This window comes from Astatotilapia calliptera, chromosome 23 (genome assembly GCF_964374335.1).
Source record: "Astatotilapia calliptera chromosome 23, fAstCal68.1, whole genome shotgun sequence".
NCBI classification, from domain to species: Eukaryota; Metazoa; Chordata; class Actinopteri; order Cichliformes; family Cichlidae; genus Astatotilapia; species Astatotilapia calliptera.
In genome coordinates, this window is record NC_137443.1 from 7181846 (window position 1) to 7206169 (window position 24324).

At 40.7% G+C, this 24324-nt stretch overlaps 1 protein-coding gene and 1 long non-coding RNA gene across 4 annotated transcripts; one reads left to right on the forward strand and one right to left on the reverse strand.

Annotated features, from left to right (window-relative positions):
- Positions 1-2187: 2187 nt before the first annotated feature.
- On the forward strand, positions 2188-13531 carry LOC113016489 (flavin-containing monooxygenase 5-like). Of its 3 annotated transcripts, none has more exons than XM_026159351.2 (11): positions 2188-2218; positions 6129-6267; positions 6389-6577; positions 6674-6839; positions 6917-7059; positions 7276-7472; positions 8059-8194; positions 8292-8511; positions 11088-11160; positions 11344-11596; positions 11699-13531. In XM_026159351.2, exons 2-11 carry the CDS (start codon positions 6136-6138, stop codon positions 11843-11845), a joined length of 1656 nt encoding a protein of 551 aa, XP_026015136.1. In that variant the 5' UTR covers positions 2188-2218; positions 6129-6135; the 3' UTR covers positions 11846-13531. The 3 variants fall into 3 exon arrangements, with proteins under 3 accessions (XP_026015136.1, XP_026015138.1, XP_026015137.1); XM_026159353.2 differs by lacking the exon at positions 2188-2218 and adding an exon at positions 3299-3679; XM_026159352.2 differs by lacking the exon at positions 2188-2218 and adding an exon at positions 5699-5746.
- Positions 13532-19965: 6434 nt separating this feature from the next.
- On the reverse strand, positions 19966-21196 carry LOC145424260 (uncharacterized). The gene is made up of 2 exons (XR_013905280.1): positions 20385-21196; positions 19966-20304 (listed from the first exon to the last, which is right to left on the reverse strand). It is a non-coding gene; the product is annotated as an uncharacterized LOC145424260 (long non-coding RNA).
- Between the last annotated feature and the right edge of the window lie 3128 nt (positions 21197-24324).

A 24324-nucleotide genomic window follows, 5' to 3' on the forward strand; every position in this document is an offset into this window, starting at 1 on the left:
AGAAAAAGGTCTTATTCACATCACATTTTAAGTTATAACTGTAGAGTGTGAGTCCGGTGTGGATAAAGTAGTGTATGATCTGAATGGTATCTTGCTCTACTCAAACAAAAAAGGGTATCTTCTGAGAAGAAAATGCAAAATCATTTCCTGATTCCCAAGTTCCTAATGTTGCAAAATGACTGGTGGCTTGTGTCAGCCAAACACTTTTATTGTGATAATAATGAAATAATGAAAATAACTATTCAAAATATGAAAAGGCATATCTGCTGATTTAAGAACTTCTGGAAATTACAGCTGTATACAGTACAGCTAGTATGACTAAGTCATTTATTAATGTATATATTTCCACCTCTGAGTAGCTCCCTATAGCACAGGTGTCAAACTCCAGGCCCCGACGGCCGGTGTCCTGCAGGTTTTAGATGTGTTCTTGATCCAACACAGCTGATTCAAATGACTAAATCACCTCCTCAACATATCTTGAAGTTCTCCAGAGGCCTGGTAATGAACTAATCATTTGATTCAGGTGTGTTGACCCAGAGTGATATCTAAAACCTGCAGGACACTGGCCCTCAAGTCCTGGAGTTTGACACCCCTGCCCTATAGTAAAAACATGGTGTCAAAGAAAAAAAACACCTCTGGTTTTTAACTTGGGAACTACTGCAGGCCAAAATACCAGTTAGACCAGACAGTGACTGATCCTGTAAAGGAAAATGTTTCTTTAAAAAAAAAAAAAAGGGGGGGGGTTTATAAACCCGTTCAACCCCCTTTGCCGTCATTTGATACCTTTCCATGCATTTCAACACACTGAACCTTTTTTAGCCAAACAAAACAGTACAGATGGAAATCAAGCCAATTATTCACACTCCCCAGCATGTTCGTACATACAGAAAAAAGCACACTGTATCTATTGAAATATTTTTTTAGCCAAAAAACAATAATAAAAGCAGGTTTGCTTTGCATTTCAGTTTGTTATTACCCTCCTGACTAAACCTGAAAACCATAAAGAAAAGATTTTAACATGAAGAACACAGAAGTGTGTTCCAGACTGTCCCAGAATTCAAAGCTTTTATTGCTTAAGATTAATTATTGTTTCATTTATTTATACGTATAGTATTGGTGGAATGTCTCCGTTAACAACTACAATCTAACGAGTGGACCTTGTTTTGTTGTTTTGCATTATGCTTAACTTAATCTGAACATTAGATTTCGTTTCACTGCCAGAGTGGAAATTTCCATCAGGCTGGGCAAAGTCTGTTTCTCTCTGTCAGTGTTACTTTTCTGTCCTTTTTCCCTCTGTATTATCTCTCCACTACCTTGTATGCTCTCTTTGATTTTCTGATATGCGGCTTATTCTTCTTTTTTTTTCGTCACTATTCTGCAACTCAAATGTACATTTTTTTGGTTGTTGTTTTTTTTTTTTACACCCAACTCAGAGAAGCAACAAAGTGGGCACTGGGGGCATTTTTTGAACCCATGAACCTCTTGACCCCAATTTTAACTGATTTATGGCTTCTAGTAGCCATTCATAATTACACAATGAGTTTGCAAGCCATCTGTGATCTATGTCCAGGCTGGGCACACAGTCAGGGAGGCAGCTGGCTATCAATCATTTACCTATTTTGCGGCATGCGCACACATTCACGCACTACAAAGAGCATCTCTTACAGTTGTTTATTAGCCTCTGCTCAAACACACCACCTACTGTAAAGCAAAGAATATTTGTTTTACAACTAGATCCAGTTTTTGTTACCTTTTTATAAAAGTCATCTAACAACATGCTAAATTAACAGTCCGATTAGCTTTACTTCCCTAATGAGCTTATGCCTGTCCACAGCTACAAAGGACTCTGGGTTGGCTGCCAATTACACCCATGAGGTGAGAACTGCTTTATTAAATCATCCGAGCTAAGACCGCCCCCATTTCCAGTACATGCTACAGGAATATATTATTACTATTTTTTCTGTATGTTTCTTTGAAAGAAAAAACAACTTAAATTCTTTTTTTTTCTTCAATATTCAAATAAAATGCATCTATATACATGACGCATACCACGTCCTTTCTAATCGATCTTAGAAGAACATTTGGTCTTTTCATCCCTATGTTGGGGAGGGGGAAGCCTGTCATTGGTCGCTGTCTCAGTGGGGCTATAAAAGTCGGTGCTCTGATGATTCTCTTTCCTCTTTCCAGACACAGAGCCAACAAACATACCAGGATCAAGGTAAGAAAGAAACCTGGCGTCCTTCAGTTTTGTTTCCCTACACACTCTGACACACATGCACACACATTTTTTGGGATAGCACAAGTAAATTTATCATTTCTAATCCCTGAATTTTCTGCATTTTCAGGGGCTGATTCCCACATGTGCACATAAAAAATAATTGCATGACAGTCGAGGCTGAAAAATTATACAAAGTGACTACCCAAAAAAGAATATTTGCATTTTCATTCTTGCATTTCTGTGCTGTGCACGGTTGCGATAAAGAAATAATCTGTAAAATGCATAACTGCAGAGATGAAAGTGAAAAGTACAGAATAGGTTTGACATCCAAAGCAAGCTTGTAAAAGCAAAGTATCAACAGGCTGCAAAAATATGACTGCAGAGCAAATTAGCTGAGCAAACTACATCCAAAGGGTCATTCCAAAGTTTCAGTGCTATTACAGCAAAATCACCTTTGGCCTTCATGCAAGTTCTAGGAACTGACAAAGTTTTATGACAGAAGTGGGGACTAAGGGTTGCTGTGCTGTGCAGTATCCTGGGAATCCAGAAATATAAATGAAGCTAAACCCATTAGTGCTTACTGTGTAATCAGCAAAATGCTGGGAACAGTTTGTTCTGCTATTTGTACTGTAAAGCACCTAAATGACACATGAAGTTTGTTTTTTTTAAACTAAATAATGATTTATTTGTATTCCACTTGGAGCTAACCCCCATTTTCCACTCAATAGCAGTATGCTCACACTTAACTAGTGGCAAAACTATTGTATTTCTAAATAAAACATTATATAGCAGTGTCTCATGACCACCATATTTACATGTCATAGTGCAGCATGTGACAAATGTAAACAGCTAACACTGTGCACTTCTTAAAGCATGGAAACAATCAAGGGGGATTCACTTCTTGTCTTTTTGGCAAAACATTGCAGTAGTGAGTTGCTGCATGTTAGATATATCAGTCTGAAAAAGTGTGATTATTTCAACAGATAATTTTACTGTATAAGTAGAATGAACCAATATTAGGTGATGGAGAAATGACTATTGTTATATATATATATATATATATATATATATATATGAGAAGATTTTGCAATTGTTTAATGTCGAGACAGCATCTATTTTGTTGGGAAGCGTGCAAGAAGATAAAATAACAACAAATTTTAACACATTTTTTAATAAAAACAGTATTAATATTCTGTGATTTATCTAAGGAGGTTACACAGGTATAGGACATGTTTTATAAGATACGTTTGAGAATTTTTTTTTAAGTAAACTTTGTTTATTTCCTCCCTTACTGTTAAATATTAAGTGTTATCTGTGATCTACGAAGTGGTCTGAATCGGGTCACTTGAGATTGATTGCTTTTGTCTCCACCCATTTAGCTGGGGGAAATCCTCATTCGAGTAAAAGTTCTCAGTGAGGAAGCACCAGCTTGTCACTTTTGTGGTTATTTCTCCCCTGCAGGTATGCTTACAGTGTTGAGTGTTACTAAAATGAGTTATGGAGGGAAAAAAAGGTGCATGTTAATACTATTCCAAGTATGAAAAGAATATGTATATTAGTTAGAAAGTTTTGCAATGTGTGAGCAAACTCCCAGCAATGGGTTAAATACAGCCTGTGATAGAGCTGTAATGTACGAGTGTAAACCCATTAATCTAGTTAATTCTAAATTGTTTATATATTTGAGATATATCATTTGAGTAAAAGTTTTCAGTGAGGAAACACCCGCTTGTTACATTTGGGATCATTCAGGGGTGTAACATGAGACCCAAGCTTTTTACTCTCAGATTCCACAGAGGGTGGGTCAAGAGTGTCATGGGGGTAGGAATCTGAAAGAAGCCTTCTGCCTTTCTTGGCAAAGAATACAGAAAGAAGTGAGTTCTCGCCAGAAATGAGGCAACTGTTGTTAGCTGGCTTTATATAAATGAAATAAAATTAAAATGATTTGAACTGGAAGCTAACTGACAAAACAAGCAGAAGCTGGATTTAGTTTGGGAGGAAAAAGGAAGAAAAAAAGAAGAAAATTAATTATATCTGGAAACTGTGTGCGAGCGTGGGAACACAGAAAACAGAGATCTCAAGCGGGCAGGTCCCAAGGATTTAGGATAGGGTAAGACAAATGGGACCTGTGGAGAGTGCCAAGCCAGACAGGAGTTTGGCAACATAGATAAATTCCTTGTGGAGACTGGTCATGTGGCCAATGGTGGAGGCTGAGATGGTTGTATCATTTGCAGGGGTAGATGATTTATACATGAATGAGACACAAGTGAGAATAATCCAAATAATTCCAAAGGAGCAAGTAAAAGTAATGCAAGATACTCAGGAACTAACCAAAACATGGAGACTAGACTTTCACTGGACATAGAGGCAGGTAATCAGGCATTAACAGAAAGACAAGAGGGAGCTGAAATCACTGCAAACAATAAAAATCAAGACATAAACCAGAACACACAATCTTAAAATCAGACTCATCACTTAAATATCCATCAAGGAAAACAGAAACAGATTCAATTATATCAAAAGAAATAACACAAAACTGCTGGAAAAACTAGATGAATCAAAACAGGAATCCAGATGTCCAATAAAAAAGAATCAAAACTACAGATACTAGGGAAAAAACACTCAAAACTCAAACACCACAAAATAGCCAAGGACTGAAACATTGGGGGCATTTGAATACTGCAAAGTCTGTTTGCCAAATTTCAGAGAGCTAAAGATAAAAAAGAACATAAGGTTGGTAATCTGCTTCTCAAGGGTTCGAATCTGCAGCATGTTTACTTACAAAAGAAAGAGAGAAGCCAAAGCATAGATACTGAGTCAAACCTATCAATGCCTCCAAACACAAAAATCGATTGGTCTGATAAGGAAATGCTGACATTTGTGTTTCAAAGCAAATACTTTATAAAAATGTGCAGAAGCCCCTGGTCACGTAGAGTGTTTGGAGTGCCTGTGTCTCACTCTTCATATGTTTAGATTTTCGCCTTTCTTCAACATGAAAACAAACATGATGAAAAGACATTTTATGTGGTTTATAGACTGCCTGTGCAAATTAGATCAATATTCAGATTGATTCTTGCCTGAACTTTTACGTAAGTGTTATTTTCATGTAAGATATATTTTAAGTGTACAAAGAGCAGGTAAGGTCAAACTACTGTTTTTGCTTTTCAAACTATTTTTTAAAGACACTTATTGAACTTATTGATCAACAAGAACTCTCTCGTAATATCTTTCCTGACATTTATCCCCCTCGTTTTCAGGACCTATATTTTAAGTTATATTTTAATCAAGGTATTCCATTTACACGGCACACAGTTTTGCATTCTTCTTTACATTCTTAATGGTTCTAAATAGCGTCATAAAAGCAATGCAGAAACGATCTTCTTAAGAGTATTTCTTAACTTATTGACTTGTTTTGGGACTTTTGAGCTGATCAATCATCCGCCTTTCATGTTTGCGTGTTTGTTAAAATCTGACTGAGTATTTAAACTGGAGGACAGGATCACTCATTTCATCTCGCTCTATACAGAAGAGGTAAGGCTGACACAGGGCTCGTGTTTATGGTAATATGACTTTTAAATGCAATCGGTTACAGACTGTAAGATATGCTCTAAGACGTACGGCTTCATTATCTGTGTAATCTATCTGTAACAGGAGTTATCTGACTTTCGTAAAATTTTAAATGTGTAGAGTTACATGAATATTACGGCAAGTAAATGTGCAACTGTATAAGCAATGCAATACATGTTGCAATGGAAACAACCAATAAGGTTTCCCTTTTTCTTTACAAAAGCTTTCGGTATTGAGTTTCACTGCAACTTTGTCTCTTCCTGTACGATATCGTACTATACGGTGTCTTGTTTAACTTTAATTTTCCCTTTTTTCTCCTTTGATAAATATTTTTCTCCTGTTGCAGATCCATCATGGTTCACAAAGTAGCAGTGATCGGGGCAGGACCCTGTGGTCTGACCAGCGTAAAGGCTTGTCTGGATGAGGGCATGGAGCCAACCTGCTTTGAAAGCAGTGATGACATGGGTGGACTGTGGAAATTCAAGGCAAGACTTTAGTCTAGAGAAAGATTCACTACTGACTGTGACTATTTTTCATATAAAATTGAATGTACAATTTTAAACTATTATTTCTTAACATCTGTTGTCTGGAACGTCTTCTCTGCAGGAAGTGTCAGAACCAAACAGAGCTAGTATCTATCGTTCCCTTACTATCAATGTGTGGAAGGAGATGATGTGCTACAGTGACTACCCAATCCCTGCAGACTACCCCAACTACATGCACCACTCTAAAATCTTGAACTACTTCAGAATGTATGCAGACCACTTTAAACTACTGCAATACATTCGCTTCCAGGTAGCAAGATAGAAAGAAGAGCGATCAATTTTATTATACCCTATATTAATATTTATATGTATAAACTGACCTGCTATTATATTTATTGTATCTTAGACCAAAGTCAAGAGTGTGAAACAGAGACCGGACTTTTCTCGCACTGGTCAGTGGGATGTGGTGACTGAGACTAGAGATGGATACGAGGAGAACCACATTTTTGATGCCATTATCTGCTGCACTGGTCACTTCAACTATCCTAACCTGCCACTCAAAGACTTCCCAGGTGAGTGAATATCTGTACCACCACATGATAAATGTTAAAACATGACTGTATAAAAATTCCACTCTGTTGTCTGAAAGGAATTGAGACATTTGAAGGAAAATACTCCCATAGCTGGGACTACAAGGGGCCTGAAGACATGCATGGGAAGAGAGTTGTGGTCATCGGCATCGGCAACTCAGGAGGTGACATCGCGGTGGAGGGCAGCAGAGTTGCAGAGCAGGTTGGTAGTGCTCTCTAAGTGCTCAGCTTTCTTCCTAACATTTTAGTGTCCCTTTTTTTGTCTGATAGTGTGCCAATCTGGTTTGATGTGCCTTTTGCATCCTCATTCCTCAAGCTTTACCTCCTAAAATAAAGAGTACAAGGATGCCCTTCATCCCGTGAGATAAGACAATTTCACGTTAGTGTTACTTCTTTCTTTCTGTGTCTTGTCTTACAGATGTATCTGAGCACTCGTAGTGGTGCTTGGGTCATTCGTCAGGTTTCTGACAATGGTCTTCCAGTGGACAGGTTCAACACACGCTTTGTCCATATCATGTTCAGGCTGTTGCCAATGAGATTTCTCAACTGGCTTGGTGAGAAAAAGCTCAACTCCATGTATGATCACGCCATGTATGGCCTCAAACCCAAACACAGGTGGGATATGTAAATTCTTCCCTAACGCCACGGTTTCGCTGAATGCAATCTATCACATATAAGCTGATTGTCTCATCTTGTTTGCTAAACTGTTCACCATACCAAAATTGTCCATAGACTGTGTATCTGCTATGAAGTGAACACTATTTAAATCATAATTTGTCTATTGGGCATGTGGGCAATCGTGGCTCAAGAGTTGGGAGTTTGCCTCGTAATCGGAAGGCTGCCGGTTCGAGACCCGGCTTGGACAGTCTCGGTCGTTGTGTCCTTGGGCAAGATACTTCACCCGTTGCCTACTGGTGGTGGTCAGAGGGCCCGGTGGCGCCAGTGTCCGGCAGCCTCGCCTCTGTCAGTGCGCCCCAGGGTGGCTGTAGCTACAATGTAGCTTGCCATCACCAGTGGGTGAATGTGTGTATGAATGGGTGAATGACTGGATGTGTAAAGCGCTTTGGGGTCCTTAGGGACTAGTAAAGCGCTATATAAATGCAGGGCATTTACCATGTAGTTTACCACGTAGTTATCAGAATATATTATTATATATGAATTTTACATGTCTGTCTTTCCTCTGCTGCCCTCACCTCATCAGGCTCTTCAGCCAGATCCCAGTGATCAATGACGATCTGCCCTTCCGGATTTTGTCTGGGTCGGTCATCGTCAAACCAAACATAAAAGAGATCCGTGGTTCCACTGTGGTGTTTGATGATGGCAGTACTGCAGAAAATGTCAGAGAACCAAATTATCTGATGTGCTTTAAATATTCCAGTTCTTAATGTCATTAAAAACAATTTCAGCTCTTCTTTCTTGTCCTCTTTATTACAGGTGGACCTGATTGTGTTTGCCACAGGATATAACTACGATTTCCCCTACTTGCCAAAAAATGCCATATACAAGTCTGGGCACCGTATTGGACTATACAAACATGTTTTTCCTCCAATCCTAGAGCAGCCTACCCTAGCTATTGTGGGTTTTATCCATTCTGACGGAGCCATCATGCCTCAAGCTGAAATGCAGGCCCGTTTTGTCACTCGTGTCTTCAAAGGTAAGGAATTTCCAATAAAAGAAAATTTAAAAACTGAGGTGAAATAAAATCTTTTACAGTAAAATATCAAATACATTGCATTTTACTAATGATTGACGCTGTGTTGTCTTCGTAGCGCTTGTTAAAAATAACACAGCATCCACTTATGCTTTGCGAGCTACCGCTCCAAACATTTTATTAACATCCTTATACCACACCACAGACCAGTCTTCTTTTATGCGCTCTCCCTGGAGGCATTCATGACCTCCTCAATACAGGTTCTGAAACAACTTCACTTTTCTTCACAGTTTCATGTCCATCTAGTAGTTTCAAATCAGACACCGTCTCTGCATGTGACACATCAACATTTTCATCTTCCTCACCACATTGTTCCTCCTGAAATGTCTCTTTAGTCTTCAGTAAGTTGCGATGGTTCCTTCTGAGCACATGATCTTCTTCAGTTCTTACGTTCTTACATATGATCTTGGACCTGCTTCCTGAAGAACAATGGCTTTCCTGTTCCATGCATTCTGATCTTGGATTCTCACTACATCATCCTTTGCAAGCAATCCAAGTGCTCTTGTTCCCTTGTCATATTGCTGTTTTTGTTTCCATTTCAGATGCTCTTGCTTTTTATAATTTCTTCACTCTGCTTGCTCTCTGCATAGCAGGGCAAAGTTGTGTGTAGCTTACGACTCGTCAGCAGTTCTGCAGGGGATAAACCACAGTCAAGAGGAGCAGCCCTGTAGCTCAGCAGAGCTAAATAAGGATCTGATTGACTGTCTGTAGCCTTCTTCAGAAGCTGCTTGATGATATGCACTCCTTTTTCAGCCTGTGGATGTTGAGGACTTGATGTGACATGTTTAAAGCCATATTCTCTTGCGAAATTCTGCCATTCTTTGCAATTATAGCAAGGACCATTGTCACTAATGACAGTTTCTGGTATTCCATGCCTGGCAAAGATGGACTTCACATGTGTGATCACATTATTAGCAGTTGTACTTGTAAGTAGAGCAATCTCAGGAAAGTTAGAGTAATAATCTATAACCAACAGATAGTCTTTCCCATTAAAATGAAATAAATCTGTTCCTACTTTCCTCCACGGTGCTGTAGGACGTTCAGGAATCATCATGGGTTCTCTTGCCTGTCTGCTCTGAAACTTCTTACATGTTTCACACTTTCCGATCATGTTCTCAATGTCTTTATTAATACCAGGCTAGTACACAGTATCTCTAGCCGTCCTTTTACACTTTTCTATTCCCAGGTGTCCCTCATGTATTCTTTGAAGTATCACCTGTCTCAGACTATGTGGTATCACGATCCTATTGCCTCTCAACAGCAGTCAATTTACCACGCTAAGCTCTGATCTAACATGATAATACTTTGAACAGGACCCTTTGGGTCAGTCTCCTTGGATATTTTCCATCACTGTTTGCAGCTCCCTGTCTGCAGCTGTCTCCTCACATACTTGTTTTATCTTTGCGTCAGACACTGGCAGAGACTCCACTATCATATTAACATGATCATCTACTTCTTTCTCAGTGGAGCTTGCTTGACACACCTGTGATGCTCGTGACAGTGCATCTGCTAAAGCTAAATACTTGCCTGGTGTGTATATCAAGTCAAAACTATACCTCTGCAGTTTCATCATGAGACGCTGAATCCTCGGCGACATCTCATTCAGATTTTTCTTAATGACTGACACAAGAGGACAATGATCTGTCTCAACTGTAAAGGTTGGAAGACCATAAACATAACAGTGAAAAATATCAAGTCTATATGCCAGCCCAAGACATTCTTTCTCAATCTGAGCATATTTGGTTTCAGCCTTAGTCATGGATCTAGAAGCATAAGCAATTGGTTTCCAGCTCCCCTCTTCAGCTTGAAGTAAAAAAGCTCCAAGCCCATCCTTTGAGGCATCTGTTGAGATTTTCAGACTCTTAGTTGGATCATAATATGCAAGCACTGGGCGCGTTGTCAGTGTGGTCTTTAAATCATTCCATTCTTGTTCATGCCTCGCTGTCCATTTAAATTCCATGGAATCACGAAGTAACTCCCTTAGTGCTGATGTTCTCACTGACAAGTTAGGTATGAATTTTCCAACAAAGTTGATCATTCCCATCACTCTGAGCACACCTCTCTTATCTGTTGGGTGTGGTATGGTTGCAATGGCTTTTATTTTTCTTTCATCTTGCTCAAGACCTCCAGCAGAGAATTTGTCTCCCAAAAATGTTATTTCCTTTACACCAAAATGACAATGCTTCCGGTGGCTTCAAATTTCCATCTCAAACAGAACTTTGAACTGCTATCGCTTCCACACTCTCGCTTTTACTCCTGGTACTATTTCTTGTCTTCATAGGGCTTGTTAAAAATAACACAGCATCCACTTATGCTTTGCGAGCTACCGCTCCAAAACATTTTATTAACATCCTTATGCCACGCCACAGACTAGTCTTCTTTTATGTGCTCCCCCTGGAGGCATTCATGAGCTTTCTTAAATACAGTGCCCCCTGCTGGTAAACCTTATCATTACATCAACATCTACATATCAACACAGTCACTATCTTTACTCTTGCTTTCTCTCTTTTGCTCTTCAGGACATAAGAAACTGCCCTCAAACCAGGCCATGATCAAAGCTGTTGAGAATGACACCAAGAAGATTGCAAAAAAGTATTTAAAAACTAATTTTCCCCTCTTAGATTTAGTAATAATAAGAATATTTTTTGCAAATCATTTACCAAAAAAGTGAAGAAATCATTTAAACCTTTCAACCCTTCCTTGTTTAAAACTAGGTGTGTGGATCTAATATTCTATTGGTTAACTTATTTGTTTTTTGACTTATCCTCTTTACAGCTACGTTGTGTCAAAGTTAACACCTCTGCAGGTGGACTTTGTTGAGCACATGGACGACTTAGCAAAGGACATTGGAGTGCAACCAAATCTCCTCTGGCTCTTCCTCACAGACTTCCCTCTATTTAAGAAAGTTCTGTGGGGGCCTGTTACAGCCTACCAGTACCGGTTGATGGGACCAGGAAAATGGGAGGGGGCACGCAAGGCAATCTTCACTCAGTATGACCGCATGTACCAACCTCTAAAAACTAGACAGGTCTGAAAAAAGCGTTTATTTTGCATACTCTGAGTTTTGCTGTATGCACCGGTCAGCCAATCAAAGATGCATTCTTATAATCTTTTCATATGTCTCCTCCAGCTGAATGCACAACAGAGTTCAACGACAGGTTTCCTGATCAAGCTTAGCTTGACATTCATGGCTGGAGGAGCTGCAATCTACTACATCCACCGCAACCCAACCACCATCTCCACCCTCGTGTCCAAGCTGCGTCCACAATCAGTCTGATTGAATGAGAAACCCAGCACCAGTATCTCATCTTCCACCTCCTTTGATACTTAGGGTTTCAAAATAATTTGAGAAATAACAGTGAAGCTATTAAGAGACAATACCAGTCACTAATTCCCATAGTTAGTAACACCACACTGAAAACAATGACAGAGGCTTGACTTGGATTTGACATGTTGCATAAAATACCATCGTAAGAAGATCTGTTAATGTCATATACTGACTCATTTAAGTACTGTAACCATTTCTAGGGTAACATATAATTAGGATCCTATGATTACTTATTTCTTTGATATGCTAAGAGGTTATACACTGTAAGATATTACAGCAGATTATCATGTTTTCTGTCAGCAGTATATTACATTATTAAAGACTTTAAAAGCTGTACTGAATAATTTATAAATATTCAGTATGTGCTCCGAATTGTTTGTTTTATTTATTAATTTATACGTTCTGTTTTTGATGTCTCTTGGCCTGTTGTATGAGGTTTAACAATATCAGTCTCTGTGAATCTGTTCACTTAACTTCTTATCAAATACAAGGTCAAGGGGTCATCGACACACTTGGTGTATGTGAGACAATGAAATAAGATAAACTTCTGTCAGTGCGTCGCAGGGCGGCTGTGGCTACAATGTAGCTTGCCATCACCAGTGTGTGAATGTGTGTGTGAATGGGTGGATGACTGGATGTGTAAAGCGCTTTGGGGTCAATAGGGACTAGTGAGGCGCTATACAAATATCGCGATGGGCGATCGTGGCTCAAGAGTTGGGAGTTCGCCTTGTAATTGGGAGGTTGCCGGTTCTAGCCCCGGCTTGGACAGTCGCTGTGTCCTTGGGCAAGACACTTCACCCGTTGCCTACTGGTGGTGGTCAGAGGGCCTGGTGGCGTCAGTGTCCGGCAGCCTCGCCTCTGTCAGTGTGCCCCAGGGTGGCTGTGGCTACTACAATGTAGCTTACCATCACCAGTGTGTGAATGGGTGGATGACTGGATGTGTAAAGCGCTTTGGGGTCCCTAGGGACTAGTAAAGCGCTATACAAATACTTACATTTACCATATAAAAGATGTGGTCAAATCATTGTAATTTTGTCATTAAACTACCTCAGAGCTGTTTGAGTGAGAGAAGGAAAAAATACTTTTAACTAATATTTAACTAATATTGATGACCTTTATTACATTTTCTGTTAGTTATCTAAAAGATATAGTTTGGAAAATATTTTAGAAGTCCCTGTCCATGAATGTTGTTTTCTGCTAGCGAAAGTAGTTAAAAAAAAATAAAAGACCAATGATAAATAGATTTATTACACTGTCAGAATCAGAAAGACATGTCTTCATTGATATGAAGACATGTCTTTTACATTCTGCCCACTGGGGGGCGTTGTTCTACAAGCGCATCCATGACTGTTGCAGGGACAAACACAAACATCTGCAGGTGCAATATCAAACTGTAATCTGGGTATAGTTTTACAAGGATGATGATTTTGTTAATAACTCTGTAAGTGATTATGGTTTTTGTAATTGTTTCAACTGTTTACACCTTTGGACAGTGTTGGGGAGTAACGGAATACATGTACCGCCGTTACGTATTTAAAATAAAAGTATGAGTAACTGTATTCCGTTACAGTTACCGTTTAAAAAGGTGGTATTTAGAATACAGTTACTTTGTTGAAATAAATGGATTACACGGTGGTATTTTCCTGTTTCATATTGCGGAGGGTCAGGCCTGTTTGGGTTTTATTTGACAGCTATGTTCTGTTGTTCCAGGCAGCAGCGTTACGGTTGCCATGGTGACGCGCTCTCTCTGCGAGCGCTTTTGTTGTTGTTGTTGTGCTAAGCTAATAGGCTTAAAGAATGTAGCCTTATGGTATAGGGCACCATTTGTAAAGTGAAACACGCTGAAATTAACGGAAACATTTTTCCACATTTAGCTCAAAACAAGTCCTTTTTTACAACATTTAGTAAAATATTTGTAACTTTTCATATTTAAAACAGAATTTTAAATGTTAAATCTATAAATATTCAATCTAAATGTTAAATGTTAAATCTATATATTATATTTAAATCTAAATGCTAAATGTTAAATCTAAATATTATATTTAAATCTAAATGTTAAATCTAAATGCTAAATGTTAAGTGTTAAATCTAAATGTTTAGGCTAACATGCAAATTTATTGCACGGATCAGCGGAAATACCAAAATAAAAGCTTTCCGAAAACCTCCGGTGCAAAAGTGTGCCGGTAGTGACTACTATACTATGGCAGTATAGTCCGTGCTGCAGGGAGAATGGACTGCCATACCCGTTATGTGTCTGTGAGCGCGAGGAGGGAGAAAAATGTGAGTGAATGTTTATTTCTTCTTCTTCTTCCTGGTAAAATTGCAGTGTTATTTAGGAAATTTTTGCTTCTACTAGGGATGCACATTGGCTCCATAGCTGATGGCAGTGGCTAATATTTAATCTGTAATCAGTGCATTCATTTTGCACTCACTTACTGTTCAAAGATGTGGGATTAGAAGGTGAAAGTACATTTTCAAATAGTTTTTTTAATGATAAATATTTTTTTCTTTCCCAGTACAACAGAGAAAATGAAGGGATATGAACATTAGCTGCCAGTCGAATCAATACTTCAAATAGCAGTATCAGCTAATCACCATCAGTCCATCATTATAAAACTACGCTTAGTAAGTTGAATGGGAATTTTAAATCCTTTTTGATTGGTTTATAATTCAAGAAAGGAAAAAATAGTTGTGCTAGTACTACAAAGAAAAGCAAAGAAACATTATGAATATGTTTTTGAATCTCTGCATGAGTTTTAGTGCCGTGTTTGAAGTGTATGGCTAAACCACTCTGTCAGGAGGGAGCAAATACTTGAGTCAGTTGCACAACAGCTTGCACACTTCAAACACACACCTCAGTACTGCCAGAGACAAGAAGTTACATCAATCTTTTTTGTCCTGTATTACGTGTATTTGACAAAAAGAAAGTTTCGTGTCCGTCTCTGGGGTCTTTTTTTCCCCACCGGTTTGTGCTAGTTGGTCTAAGCCAGATCCAGATACCTGTATGAACTCAGCAGACTGTTCCCACTCAGATATTTTATTGACCTTGTGCAATCTGTGCTGTCTCTGCAATAACTAACCAATGATCTTCCCAGTGCCAGTGAGAAAGGTTTCAGCTTTGAAGATTTTCACTTCATTACACTTTGGTTGTAAATCTAAATATGCTGGATGGTAATTTTTATGACCAAATAATTTTTATGATTGATTCTTTTCTTTTTTTTAAGACTAAAAATGTTTTAAAAAATTAGTTGTGTATGTTGTGTACTGGAAGATTTTGCACATTTCTCATAACCTGTACTGTAACAGTTGAGAAACTTTATGAACAAAATGTATTTCTTATTCTATACATTCTTCAAACACGAAGCCAGCTTCTATACATTTTACTGCACTCATTGCCTGCTAAATACTATGAATTACACTGTATATCACTTGTATAGATCTTATAATGTACCTTTATGTATACGTCTTTGTGTGTGGTTATGCTGTATTATAGTCTGTGGATTTGAATTTGCTGTTGAAAATTATCCCGTAATTTGATTGGTTCCCCATTTAATTACAAATTCTTACAATCTAAAACTATTATGCGTCATGTGTAATAGATGGATACATTAATAGAGTGCTGTGCATATCATTATTGCTCCTTCTTCCCATTGCTCACTATTGTCACTCATTTGCACTCCTCTTCCTACTTAAAATAACACAAATTGAACTTTAGTCAAAGTCAAACCACAGGAAGATCAAGGTAAGCAAAAATAGACACTTTCTGCAATATAAAGCTTCCATATGTGTGTCGGGATTTTTAAATCAGCAATATTTCTAAGTGTGTCATGGGGTACAAAGGGTTTAAAATAGCTTGTGATTACTTGAATATAAGATGGCGTATTTCTTTTCATTTATTAACATAATTTTGCATTGTTATGATATTGTTATGATAACCATGCTCCAATGATATAATGACAAAATGGTAAATGGCCTGCATTTGTATAGCGCTTTACTCGGTCCCTAAGGACTTCACACACTGGCAGTGTTGGGGAGTAACGGAATACATGTACCGCCGTTACGTATTTAAAATACAAAATATGAGTAACTGTATTCCGTTACAGTTACCGTTTAAAAAGGTGGTATTTAGAATACAGTCACTTTGTTGAAATAAATGGATTACACGGCGGTACTTTCCTGTTTCATATTGTCGCAGGTCAGGGCTGTTTCGGTTTTGTTTGACAGCTATGTTCTGTAGTTCCAGGCGGCAGCGTTGCGGTTGCCATGGTTACAGGGGGACGCTCTGCGTGTTTCCTGGGTGAGAGAGCGCCTTTTTGTTGTTGTTGTTGTTGTGCTAAGCTAATAGGCAGAATGCTACAGGCATAGCCCTAAAGAATGTAGCATCATGGGCAGTGTAGTCCGTGCTGCAGGGAGAATGGACTGCCATACTCGTTATGTGTCTGTGAGCGCGAGGTGGAAGAAAAAGGAGAGTCGAAAAGTACGAGTTGTCATCGAGCAAAAACGGGAGCTGGAAGCATGTAAATATAATAATAACCACTGCAGCCAAGAAGAGTGCCTGACGAGCCCAGTTGTAAGTCAGCTATTAAGACTCGACTGTACGCTGTGTTTGTGTTTTCCTCCGAAACAATAAGTTCTGTTGGAGCAACCTTTCAACGCTTCTCTCTGTCTCTAGCAAGCAGAGTTGACCCAGACAACAAAGTAAAGCCATTTTTCGGCTACAAGCCCGACACGGAACCCACTGTATTAGTCAGAGGTCCCTTTACTACGGTTCGGAGCCGCGGACCTTCAGTAATAGTAATAAATCACACAGCAATAGTACATTCACGTAGTTGTAAAATGCATGATAATATGTTAAGTAATCCAAAGTATTCAGAATACATTACTCTCATTGAGTAACGTAACGGAATACGTTACAGAATACATTTTAGGGCATGTATTCTGTATTCTGTAATGGAATACATTTCAAAAGTAACCTTCCCAACACTGCACACTGGCAATGGCAAGCTACGTTGTAGCCACAGCTGCCCTGGGGCGCACTGACAGAGGCGAAGCTGCCAGACACTGGCGCCACCGGGCCCTCTGACCACCACCAGTAGGCAAACATGGGTGTAGGAGCCATATGAGTTGTTCCCTTCTGACTAAGTGGGTTGGTTTAAATGGACTCACTGTATTGGTGCATGGGTGTGGGGCGTGTCTCATGGGTGTGGTATAAGATAAATGTGGTTGCACTCACTTGTTTACAGCACCTGATGTGATGAGCAGAAGGTAGGGTGAGCACGAGGCAAAACTTTCTGTTGACTGCAACATACCGCAACATAATCGTAATATTATCGCAATATGAATGCAAATTGAACACAACGTGATCGCAATTGATAGCAGCTTGAATGATTGTGATATATTTGGACTGTAACTTGATGGTGTTTGTATATTTGTGCACTAATTGATGCCATAGACCAGTTTGTAATTTTGACATAGTAGCTAGTGCAGTTATTCGTAAGTTGCAGTTATTTGTTTGTGCAGTCTGTGCGTTTGTTTGATAGTTAAACCCATATGCTGATTTGTGGTTCAGACAGTTGCATGCGGAAATAAAGAAGCAAATGATACAGAAGTGTATTTTGCGCGTTAATTGTTGCGCGTCATCGGTGTCCTCATGTTTAGCCTGCCGCGGCCATTGGTTGAAAGAGCCGCAACAAATTGTCAACAGAAAGGTTTGTAGGTTTTATTGGATTATTTATAAATATGTGAGTTTTATTGATGATAGTTTTATAGTTTGCTGTTGCCTTTGTCCACGCAGCTTTTAGATTAAGCCTTTGGCTACACAAAACAGATTTCTTTCAGGAGTCTTATTCCCCTGTTAGGTTTTAGCAGTGCAGCTGCACAAGGCATTGTACTGATTTGCTTTCTAGTTATTGTGCATCAGGCGGCTGAAGCCATTGGCTTGGGAGTACCGCCGCAGTTTGTGTTTAAGACAGTTTTTCTTTCTCACAGCTGACGGTATGGAGGTACATAAATACCCACCGCTAGTATGTACGGAAGACTAGGTTAAGTTAGTTAGGTTTAATAGGCAGTTAGTGGGGGATATTGCTCCTGTCAATTGTGTGTGTCCAGGGTTTACGAAGCGAATGTCATCAAGTTGATGCGTTGGAATGAAGCTGTGTGGCATAGGTGCAGTTCAGCGTTTGGATTTTGTAATATTTTGAAGAAAAATGGAGACACACCAATTAATACAATGTGGTGATGTGGATGGAAAGAAAAGACAGCCGAAACCTACGGTGGCCCCTAGAGACAAAGCACGTACAAACTCCAAAACACATGCAAATTCCAAAACACATGCAAACTAAAAAACACATGCAAACTCCAAAACACTTGCAAACTCCAAAGCACGTGCAAACTCCAAAGCACGTGCAAACTCCAAAGCACGTGCAAACTCCAAAGCACGTGCAAACTCCAAAGCACGTGCAAACTCCAAAGCACGTGCAAACTCCAAAGCACGTGCAAACTCCAAAACACATGCAAATTCCAAAACACAACGGAAGTGCTCCAGGGCCCTGTTTCAGGAAGCCGGTTTAGAAAACTCAGAGTGAAAAACGATACGCAGGGTTGAGTAACCCCGAACTGTCCAACTCAGAATATTCGGTTTCAGAAAGGCTGATAACAATTAGTTCAATCAACGCGGAGTTGCTTTAACCCCAAGTTAAGCACGCGCACGAGGATACATAAAGCCCTGATAAGCGGAGCACAGATTAAGCGAGTCACCATGGAGACGGAGGGAAAGAAGGCGCGGTCAATGTATTTTACAGCGCTTGAGGCCGAAATTCTGATGGCAGCATATGCCGATAACATGCAAATTCCGCGGAAAAAAGTAACACAGCCTCAGCTGCGAAAGAAAGGAAGCATGCATGGCAAAACATAGCCGACAGAGTCAATGCGTGAGTGTTAATTTAAACATTGATCTAGGGATTTCCACCCATTTAACACGTTATTTTATTAGATTTTATTTGTTATTTTATACATTTTATTTTGTGACGTGATGTGAGCGCAGGTGCAACCCAACAGGCCCCAAACGTTCCTGGCAGCAAGTAAAAATGAAATATAAAAATATAGTCCAAACAGGTAAGGTGTAATTGTATTATGAGCCATAGTGCTTGGTCTGTTTGTCCCATGTAAATCAATTGCAGTTAGAGGCTACATTAATTTTCTTTCTGTAAGCACTTATTGAAATTATCTGAGCACATTACAAGTACATATTTGCTTACTCTGTATGCTCAAATGTGGCCCGTTATAGCCAACAGAAAAAAAGCGGAGGCCCGAAAAACAGGTGGGGGTCCTCCACCACCACCACTCACAGAGGCTGAGCAGTTGGCCCTCAGCCAAAACAGTGGGCGCCCTGTGGCCGAAGGCATCTCTGTGGGGACATCCTCTGAGTCAATAACCCCGCAAGACACAAGTGCCTACATAGGGGGTAAATTCAAAATAATACATGATGTGCATACATCCTTTCTTCACAGTCACCTTTGCAGTGCGACTCATTCATTTGATAAACTCTTTACCATAATGGATTATTTTGTAGTGAAGTTATTTTCCGACTGATTTTGCCTTGCCTCACTCTTGGTTGTCTTTGAGAGCATAATGACAATGAAGTGTAAGCTGAGTGCTATATGTTTGTTAATTGCCATTTGGTCCCTTGTAAGTTATAAGTGACCTGTATAAACCTCATATTCTATCAGTTGATGGTGGTGGTGTACTGCATCTGGTGCAGCCTCCTGTTGAGCCAGACCAACATGCAGTTGTGAGTAATACTCCACAGATTATATGAGTTCACAGTAGAACAGCAATGTTGTCTATTTCTTTACTACAGGAAAATAATGAAGAAACATTGACAGCTGTTACAGAGGAGGAAGCAACAGAGACACTTTATGAGGTTTACATCTTTTAATACTTTGTGTACAGGAAACACAGGCGACCAATAAAGCCAGTTGAACAAAAAACCTGTTTATTCTTCTTTCAACATGTTGAGGTGATGGGTCAAAGGAAATGATTGTGACATGTGGTGTCTCTGACTGCACTTCCATCTTGTATGTCCGTGGGAGGGTCAGGATGTTCATGGTTTGGATCACTGCTGATGTTTGGTTCAGAAGGACAGTGTTCTCCTCTAATTGTGGCAATGTTGTGAAGAATCACACATGCCACAATAATGTCACATGCCCTTTCTGGGGTGACCCTGAGTCTTTGCAGGCACTGGAACCGGGCCTTAAGCATTCCGATAGTCATTTCAATTCTGGCTCTTGTCCTGCAATGAGCCAGGTTATATCGCTGCTGTGGGCCCGGTTCAGGGTCAGGGTAAGGGGTGAGCAAATAGGGTAAACATGGATACCCCCTATCACCAAGCAAGTAGCCAGTGAACTCTCCTAAGACAGAAGGATACACTTCAGTTCAAATGTCCCTGGAGCAATTGGTCTTTATATATTTTAAAGTATTCTCAACTCACCATGTCCAAATTTTGTGCTCAGTGTACATTCACGGAATATTTGTGAGTCATGGACAGAGCCTGGCCACTTGGCTTCCACATTTGTGATAATGTTGGCAGCATCACATATGATCTTCACAGTGCAGAGAACACAAATTAGCATCCATTACTATAATGAAATAATTTGTTAGTTTGAAATGCTACAGGGAACTATGTACCTGTACATTAATGCTGTGGAAAGACTTCCTGTTCACATAGTCTCCTTCATTTACTGAAGGAGCAATGATTGGAATGTGAGTGCCATCTGTACACGCCTGGGAACCCTGAAAATAAATGTAGAATTTAAGTAGTAGTCCAAGTATCACCACATCATACATTACGTTTTGGTCACCTTGATACCTGCAATTTTGTGGCATCCCTCTTTGATAAATCTTGTGGGTCTATGACCGGGGAACACCACACACGAGTACAGGAGACGTTTCAGTGCAACTGTAACATTCCTGACTGCCCGACAGACGGTAGCCTTGGAAACGTGCTCAGCGTCACCAATATTATACAGAAAGCTCCCGTTTGCAAAAAACCGAAGTGCAATACAAATAATATGTACAGAACTGAGAGAATGTCCGCGATGTGTCACATGCGTAATATATGGCCTGAGGATGTTATTCAAATAAATTATAGATTGTGCTGAAAAACGGTAACGTTCGCACAGAAACTCATCAGGAAATGATAAAATGTCCAAACGCGCTCTGATCACTCTCTCCCGGCGGAGAGCTCTGCAGAGAATTTGGGCTTCACGATCTACTGGCTCTTCAAGGACGGGGCACGCCATGTCTGACACTTCCTACTGTCAGGTTTCCGACAAAGGGGCGGAGACAGTCAGGGTTAGTTGTAGTAAACCTGCTAGGGAGCAGGTTAGCTTCACGGCGTGTGTCGTCATAGTGACTCACTCAGGCTTCAGCTGAACTCGCTTTGTGAAACCGAAAAACCAGAGTTTTCGTTAACTCAGGGTATACTTACTCAGTTTTTCCACTAAACCGGCTTCCTGAAACAGGGCCCAGGACGCTAAGGGCAGTGTTGAGCTCGATTTGCAAAATAAACGGCAAGTTTGTCTGTATGGGACGGTCTAGTCTCCGTCGCGCTTCCCAGGTTGCCTAGCAACCATGATACTAACCGCTGGAAACGTGTCATACAACTTGGTTTGACAGAAATGGGGGAGAATATATTTTGTTCATTTGTTTGTTTGTTTCTACAAGAGCTTTGTGTGATTTGATAAGTATCTGAGGCTGAGACCACAGGACAGTAAAACATGATTTTTGGGCTTCATTTCTGTACTGAATAGTCATTTAAGATTAGTTAGTAAATAAGAATTAGCTGATGTTGTTCATGAGACTAAAGTCATATCACTTTGGTAATGTAAATATAATATGGCCAATATTATAGTTATTATATTAATCATTATTAGCTATTACAGCAGTGAACATGAACTCTGTGCCAAATACTGAGCCTCAGTACAGATTCAAGTTGCAGTTATTTATATGTCTTATCACCTTAAATCTTCACTCAAAGACAAGTATCTTTGACAGTGCATATATAGGTGTATCATATATAAGAGACAAATGTTGTTACTTCAGTATGTTGGCATTACTAAATTTGGCTCATTGCTTACATATATTTATAAAAAGAAAATGTACAAGCTGTGATAACTGTTTCTGATAGAATGAAGAGTAGACTGATATATGAAATATTCCTTTATTGGGTGAGAAAATCAGACCATGTCATAACTGCTTTAAGTCATACAGAATAGATATCAGAGCCTTAAACAGGCTGACTTCTGCTGAATGGGTCAAACTGGGCAGAAAGTATACAAACACATAACATCCTTATAGAATATGATGTAACACTATAGATCAACTTACCTCAGAATATATAAAGCATATAAACAATTACAGCAATATGATGCAACTGTCATGATCCGGAGTCTGCGACTCCGTGTTTATGTTTAGTTTATTAGTATTCTGTGGTTTTGGTTACCTTGGGTGTTTGTACTCTTCTGTTTCATGGTTCATGTTCCTATGTTCTGTGTCCCCCAGTCTGTGTTAAGTTGGTGTGTTATGTTATTGCGTGTATGTGTTTCCTGTTTTATTGTGAAGGTCTGCGTCTTATGTGAGTGTTTTCAGTTTGTCTCCCTACTCTCGTCACGTAATCACTCCCAGCTGTGTTCCCCACCTGTGTGTAATCTCCCTGTGTTCTCTGAGTGTATTTAAGTTGTGTCTTCTGTCATGGTAGTTGCTGGTTCGTCTGTGTTGTTTCCCCTCGGTCTCCCTGCGTCTCTCCGTATGTATTTCCCCGGACCTCCCTGCATCTTCGTTTCTGGTTTGTGTTGTTAGTTTACCCAGTTTAGGTTTCAGTTTCATGTTCCCAGTGCCTTTGTTGTTTGTATTTCTTTCGTTTAATAAATACTCACCTGCACCTGAGCTGCCGCGTCCTGGTCCTACATAATTCCACACGGCTTGCCCCGGCAAACCGTGACAGTACGAACCAGCCACCATGGACCCAGCGGCAGTACATCTGTCCGAGGAGCTCCGGGACGACGTTACATATAACGTGGAGATTCTCCTCGGGCTGTGGCTTGAGAACCCTCCAGAGGAGCTTTGCCGCACCGTGGAAAGTCGGCTACAACGGCTCTTTTCCGGCCTGCCATGGCTACTAAAATCGCTTCCTCCGACCATGCAGGCTTTTCTCCGGCACACACCCCACCTTCTCTCAGCCACTCCTGCCTCGCTGCCCGACTCGCCAGATGTGATCTTGCCCGGCCCGTCGGAGCCGTCTGCGGGGAGGAAACGCCGATCGCGCCGCAAGCGCGCCACCCCACAGCCTGACGTTCGGACTTCTAATTTGCCGGCTGTGGTGAGTGAGGACTCTTTTCCATTTTCGGACTGTATGACTGTTCATTCAGGGGCGGTGTTCTGTGCGGCAGATGATATTGTGAACAGCATATCACCTGCTCAGCAGCCACTCTCAGCTCAGTTAGCTCCCCCGCAGCCACTCTCAGCTCAGTTAGCTCCCCCGCAGCCACTCTCAGCTCGGTTAGCTACCCCGCAGCCACTCTCAGCTCGGTTAGCTACCCCGCAGCCACTCCCAGTGCCACCAGTAGCTCAGGCCCCTGTAGCTCCAGCGCCTCCGGTGTCACTTTCAGTTCAGTCCCCAGCGCCTCCGGTGTCACCTGTAGTTCAGGCCCCTGCGCCTCCGGTGTCACCTGTAGTTGAGGCTCCGGTATTACCAGTTTCACTCATTCACTCCATGCAGGGAGAAAGTCCAACTCAAGGTGCTTTTCATAGTTTAGCCACCATTGGCACAGTTTGCTGCTCCAGGGCTTCCCCAGAGGCTAGGTCTCAGTCCCCAGCTGATTCTGGACCCCTGAAGTTTAAGCAGCCACCTGAGAACTGCACCATGTCAGCGTTGCCTGGGCAGAGCCCGTGCTCAGTGCATTGCCAGTTGCCTTCGTGTCTGCCAGAGGACTCCATACCTACTGGCTTTGTGTTGGCTTCTGCTGGAGGGTCCAAGGGGCCCGTCCAGCCTTCATCTCGTGTCTCCGCTGGAGGGTCCGAGGGACCGCTCCGGCCTTCGTCTCCTGTCTCCGCTGGAGGATCCGAGGGACCGCTCCGGCCTTTGCTTCCTGCCTCGTCAGCTGGGGACCCCCGCCGCCCGCCCTGGTTGTGTTGTTTTCTGTTTTTTCTGGCTGTTTTGTTTCTTGTTGGGCTGTCTGGAGCCAGCCTTTGAGCGGGGGAGTCCTGTCATGATCCGGAGTCTGCGACTCCGTGTTTATGTTTAGTTTATTAGTATTCTGTGGTTTTGGTTACCTTGGGTGTTTGTACTCTTCTGTTTCATGGTTCATGTTCCTATGTTCTGTGTCCCCCAGTCTGTGTTAAGTTGGTGTGTTATGTTATTGCGTGTATGT

What these genes read in the sequence shown, in the direction of transcription:
- LOC113016489 (XM_026159351.2), top strand. Translation starts at nt 6,136, where the DNA reads ATGGTTCACAAAGTAGCAGTGATCGGGGCAGGACCCTGTGGTCTGACC. An exon ending in GCAGCAGAGTTGCAGAGCAG is followed by an intron (nt 7,060 to 7,275) that starts GTTGGTAGTGCT and finishes CTTGTCTTACAG; the next exon opens with ATGTATCTGAGCACTCGTAG. An exon ending in AACCTCTAAAAACTAGACAG is followed by an intron (nt 11,597 to 11,698) that starts GTCTGAAAAAAG and finishes TGTCTCCTCCAG; the next exon opens with CTGAATGCACAACAGAGTTC.